The sequence below is a fragment of the Entelurus aequoreus genome, linkage group LG18, assembly GCF_033978785.1.
Source record: "Entelurus aequoreus isolate RoL-2023_Sb linkage group LG18, RoL_Eaeq_v1.1, whole genome shotgun sequence".
Lineage (NCBI taxonomy): Eukaryota > Metazoa > Chordata > Actinopteri > Syngnathiformes > Syngnathidae > Entelurus > Entelurus aequoreus.
In genome coordinates this window covers 31,437,441-31,443,440 of record NC_084748.1, presented here as the reverse complement: position 1 = coordinate 31,443,440, position 6,000 = coordinate 31,437,441, and the positions used below count along the sequence as shown (strand labels likewise).

General features: G+C 37.6%; 1 protein-coding gene across 4 annotated transcripts in view; it reads right to left on the bottom strand.

Annotated features, from left to right (window-relative positions):
• Positions 1-608: 608 nt before the first annotated feature.
• Positions 609-6,000, bottom strand: part of LOC133634031 (arf-GAP with dual PH domain-containing protein 2-like) — an 18,579-nt gene continuing 13,187 nt past the window's right edge. For all 4 annotated transcript variants that reach the window (XM_062026956.1, XM_062026958.1, XM_062026957.1 and 1 more), the window contains exons 6-14: positions 5,373-5,464; positions 5,132-5,217; positions 4,946-5,058; positions 4,622-4,768; positions 4,468-4,551; positions 4,342-4,404; positions 4,180-4,257; positions 1,446-1,674; positions 609-1,371 (exon numbers count right to left, since the gene is read on the bottom strand). In XM_062026956.1, the coding sequence (XP_061882940.1) occupies positions 1,343-1,371; positions 1,446-1,674; positions 4,180-4,257; positions 4,342-4,404; positions 4,468-4,551; positions 4,622-4,768; positions 4,946-5,058; positions 5,132-5,217; positions 5,373-5,464 (921 nt within the window). In that variant the 3' untranslated portion in view covers positions 609-1,342. The remainder of the gene's footprint in view (positions 1,372-1,445; positions 1,675-4,179; positions 4,258-4,341; positions 4,405-4,467; positions 4,552-4,621; positions 4,769-4,945; positions 5,059-5,131; positions 5,218-5,372; positions 5,465-6,000) is intronic.

Genomic DNA, 6,000 nt, shown 5'->3' with positions numbered 1-6,000 from the left:
GAGATAAAGTCTTAATTTTGAGGTTTCAAAAAAAAAAATGAAATTATGAGATAAAAAAATCGAGATTATGAGATAAAATCAAAATTATGAAATCGAAATCTGAAATTATGAGATAGAAAATTTAAATCATTAAATAAAGTCATAATTATGAGATAAAAACGTCATAATTATTAGATAAAAGAAATTAAGATAATGAAATAATATAACATTTAAAAAAAAAAATCGAAATTCTGAGATGAATTGAGATTATGAAATAAAAATCTAAAAATGAGATAAATGTTTTAATTATGAGCTAAAAAAATCGAAATTATGAGATAAAGTAATAATTATGAGATAGAGTGAAATAAGAGATTAAAAATGTAAATTTTTAGATTAAAAATTTAAATGATAAAATCAAGTCGAAATTATGAGATACTTATAACGATGAGATAAAACGTCAAAGTTATAACATAAAGTCGAATTTATGAGGTAAACATTTTTTAATTATGAGTAAATAAATTCGAAACTGAGATGTATAACTGAGTTATATTAATGACATTTTAAATTATGAGATAAAAAGTACAGACATGACAAAAAAGTGGACTCAATGTTTTTTTTTATTCTGACAATTACAAAATGCACTAAAATCACATTTCCAACAAATAAAATGCAAATTCTGTATTAGTATGTTTGGAGTCATTTAATAATTAAAACACACCAATAAATATCACCAACCAATCCAATTAAATATTATATCAATTACCATATTGACCCGAATATAAAATTAAATTTTTTTCCCAGATTATTTATTACTTATCTGTGGAGTTTCCAAGCGAGTCTGAGCTTTTCTTCCTGTCACTCACATACACCATTGCTCTGAAGGAAAAGTTGTTTGCAAGCTAGTAAACAACAGAGGAGTGCTGCTAATTCAAAAATAACAGTCATGAATGAAATATAGTCATCAAAAAATCAGCTAAGAAATATGTAATTTATTTAATGTAATTCACTTATTTTAAAATGCTGGTTTTAAAATGATTTGAAAAAACGTTTTGCCCTTTATTCAGTATCATCTAGTAATTGTGTAATTGCATTATTGTTGTATTAATCATTTGTTCACCTTAAGACATTTTGGGTGAGCTTTCTGTTAAAAGCACACCCTAGCTAACATGATGAACTTTGACCTCACTAATGTTCTTCTGGATTAATGGAAATCCTGCAAAAAGTATTTTCAAAAGAGCAGAAGTTGGTGACCAGTGACCACTTACAGTGCATACATTTTTTCAGTCTTGACTTCCTATAGGTGTCATGGCCGTGTGTCCCATTTCCTTTGTTTACTTGTGTTAAACACTTGAGATGCTAGTCGTCATTTTCCTCTTCTCAAGTTGGCTTCATCTGACGGACACAAACGACACACAAAGATTGACTAACCAAAGTGACATAGAATGCGTGTCAAGCAGTGATCTTACTAGCGTAGTCTTCAGGGGTCATGGGCTGACCTATAACCTTTCTAAATGCCTCTATCCACTCCTGCTGCTCCTGTTCCTGTTCACACATGAACATAAACTGCCTCTCAGGAGTCTGCAGAGTGATGGCGCAGTGCCAGCGGCCTCCTCTGGAGCTGCGTCTGCTGTCCCCCGTCACAGAGTAGTTGTGGCTCTCGGTGCCGATGAAGACGGCGCCCAGCTCTGTGGCGTCCTAACAGGGAGCAGCCAATAGTGGGTCAAACTGCTAAGATACGTTGATGTACTCAGTATCATATTGGGATGATATGCCACACCCGTGAGGTGGGATGGATTATCTTGGCAAAGAAGAAGTGCTCAATAACACAGATTTAGACAGATTTGTGAAGAATATTTGAGAGAAAAAAGTATTTTGTTAATATAGTAACATTTTTAGATCTGTAAGTTTAACTCATGAACAATGGGAGCAAAACCAAAAGTGTTGTGTTTACTATATATATACTGTGTGTATATATATATATATATATATATATATATATATATATATATATATATATATATATATATATATATATATATATATATATATATATATATATATATATATATATATATATATATATATATATATATATATATATATATACTGCGCCAAAAGTATTTGGCCACCCATCCAAATGATCATTCCTTACAAGAAATAACATTAATTACAAACCCCGTTTCCATATGTGTTGGGAAATTGTGTTAGATGTAAATATAAACGGAATACAATGATTTGCAAATCATTTTCAACCCATATTCAGTTGAATATGCTACAAAGACAACATATTTGATGTTCAAACTGATAAACTTTTTTTTTTTTGCAAATAATCATTAACTTTAGAATTTGATGCCAGCAACACGTGACAAAGAAGTTGGGAAAGGTGGCAATAAATACTGATAAAGTTGAGGAATGCTCATCAAACACTTTTTTGGAACATCCCACAGGTGAACAGGCAAATTGGGAACAGGTGGGTGCCATGATTGGGTATAAAAGTAGATTCCATGAAATGCTCAGTCATTCACAAACAAGGATGGGGCGAGGGTCACCACTTTGTCAACAAATGCGTAAGCAAATCGTTGAACCGTTTAAGAAAAACCTTTCTCAACCAGCTATTGCAAGGAATTTAGGGATTTCACCATCTACGGTCCGTAATATCATCAAAGGGTTCAGAGAATCTGGAGAAATCACTGCACGTAAGCAGCTAAGCCCGTGACCTTCGATCCCTCAGGCTGTACTGCATCAACAAGCGACATCAGTGTGTACAGGATATTACCAGTATTTGGCCACCCATCCAAATGATCAGAATCAGGTGTCCTATTCACTTGGCCCGGCCACAGGTGTATAAAATCAAGCACTTAGGCATGGAGACTGTTTCTACAAACATTTGTGAAAGAATGGGCCGCTCTCAGGAGCTCAGTGATTTCCAGCGTGGAACTGTCATAGGATGCCACCTGTGCAACAGATCCAGTCGTGAAATTTCCTCGCTCCTAAATATTCCAAAGTCAACTGTTGGCTTTATTATAAGAAACGTGAAGAGTTTGGGAACAACAGCAACTCAGCCACGAAGTGGTAGGCCACGTAAACTGACAGAGAGGGGTCAGCGGATGCTGAAGCGCATAGTGCAAAGACTTTCTGCACAGTCAGTTGCTACAGAGCTCCAAACTTCATGTGACCTTTCAATTAGCCCACGTACAGTACGCAGAGAGCTTCATGGAATGAGTTTCCATGGCTGAGCAGCTGCATCTAAGCCATACATCACCAAGTCTAATGCAAAGCGTCGGATGCAGTGGTGTAAAGCACGTCGCCACTGGACTCTAGAGCAGTGGAGACGCGTTCTTTGGAGTGATGAATCACACTTTTTTATCTGGCAATCTGATGGACGAGTCTGGGTTTGGAGGTTGCCAGGAGAACGCTACATTTTGGACTGCATTGTGCTGAGTGTGAAATTTGGTGGAGGAGGAATTATGGTGTCAGGTTGGTTTTTCAGGAGTTGGGCTTGGTCCCTTAGTTCCAGTGAAAGGAACTTTGAATGCTCCAGGATACCAAAACATTCTGGACAATTCCATGCTCCCAACCTTGTGGGAACAGTTTGGAGCGGGCCCCTTCCTCTTCCAACATGACTGTGCACCAGTGCACAAAGCAAGGTCCATAAAGACATGGACGACAGAGTCTGGTGTGGATGAACTTGACTGGCCTGCACGGAGTCCTGACCTGAACCTGATAGAACACCTTTGGGATGAATTACAACGGCGACTGAGAGCCAGGCCTTCTCGACCAACATCAGTGAGTGATGCACATTTGGAAGAATGGTCGAAAATTCCTATAAACACACTCCGCAACCTTGTGGACAGCCTTCCCAGAAGAGTTGAAGCTGTAATAGCTGCAAAATGTGGACCGACATCATATTGAACCCTATGGGTTAGGAATCAGAATCAGAATCAGAATAGTTTTTATTACCATTGTTTGAGAACGGGTTCACAAACTAGGAATTTTTCTTGGTGCAATCGTGCAACATAAAACACATATAACAATGAATGGCACTTCAAGTTCATATGTGAGTCAAGGCAGACAGCCAAATACTTTTGGCAATATAGTGTATATTTAATATTATTAATTTGCTCTTTGTCCTATTTTAATATATTAGACAGAAATATTTATTAATATATCCCAATTTGGTCTTTTTTTCCTGTTTCTTACCAGTGGGGATTTATAATAAAGCAGTTTCCTGTTCATTGTGCACAGCGTGAACCACCTCTTCTTGAATGACTCACGCTGCTGCAAACACACGTCCAAACAGAGAGATTTATAATATATCAGACAAAAAGTGTAACATCTTCATTTCTGTGGCGACTAACTCACCGTTGGGCCAGTTTTCTCCATAAACCCCTCCTTGAGGCAACGCCCGGTTATCTGCGGCGTTAACTGTGCAGATGAACACACTAAGAAAAAGGACATTACTGCGAAATAAGTGCAAGTGGAACCCACCTCATTTAGTCCGAGAGCGGGATGCTTCTTCTGGAGGTACTCCAAGCGGGTTGCACGAATTGCGTTAAAAAAGGAAACGATGACCTGCAGAGAGAATGCAGGGAAGACAATAAGCACAGCAGGGGGATTTAAGGGTGTAAACATCGGGCCTCACCTGTCCATTTTCATGGTAAACAAACATGTTCCTGCTCCGTTCCTCGTGCAAGTAGGAGATCTGCAGTCCGTGAGTGTGACCGATCTTCTCGGGCTGGAAAACCGCATTCAGCCCCTTCATGCTGATCACAGCTTTGGGATCTTTAGACTTAGTTTGAACGAGAACACAATTATTAATTGGATGATATATAATTACATTATATGTTTGAAAGTGACACACGGAAAATACTCCAAGTTGTGAGTTTTCTTCTAATAAGAGTATATTTTGTATGTAATCCTAGTAAATTGTGCAAAGACCAGGTTCCCTGGCAAAGGAAGTGCTTACATTTTCTTTGGTGAAGTATTTAAGGGTAAAGTCGCTACGGGACAGCAGGAAGATCCTTTTGAAAAAGTTCCTGTTGTCTTTGCGCTTCTTCCACAGTGCTACCTGTGTGGTATCTACAGTAGGATGATAGATCACACAATGAATGATGGCAAAGATAAGAAGTTAGTGGCTGAAGATGGACAATACCTGCGCCATAAGATGGATGAATGAAATGTTCTTCTGTGAACTCTCTTCTCTCGTACTTGGCGCGGATCCACTGGTCCTTAAGAACGCTGACCGTTAGGAATAATAATACATGTTTGTTTTTTGATGCCTGATCCATCAATAGCTCTTTCTGTTCCCCTTTCAGGGATTTGCTCAACCCCTAATTTCACTTCTACTAAAAAGACACATTAATGATGGCAATGTATAATATAATAGCACATACACACAGTCTGTCTGCTGAGGCCGGTAGAAATAAGCGGGAACATGTTTTTCATATGTGGCTTTGGCGAATGAGTTTCCTCTTACTCGCATGGCCTGGAAAACACAAAATGACATACCAATGTAATGTACAATCCAAACTCACATAAATACCATATTTTCCGGACTATAAGGCGCACTTAAAATCCTTTTTTCTTCTCAAAACTCGACAGTGCGCCTTATAACCCGGTGCGCCTAATGTAAGGAATAAGTTTGGTTGAGCTTACCAACCTGGAAGCTATTTTATTTGGTACATGGTGTAATGATAAGTGTGACCAGTAGATGGCAGTCACACAAAAGAGATAAGTGTAAGCTGCACTATGATGGCAATATGTTCCAAGTAAACAACACCAACATTTTAAATGTTCCATTGAAAATATAGAACATTACACACAACGCTCAAAAATCTATTACAATGTTTTAGTACGACTTTGGTACGCTATGAAGCCGCACCGCTTGAAGGATTGTATGCGCATTAAACATACAAGTATTATTATGGTGTGTGTATAAGGCAGTGATTCTCAAACTGTGGTAATAATAATAATAATAATAATGGATTCGATTTTATATCGCGCTTTTCTATTGATAGATAC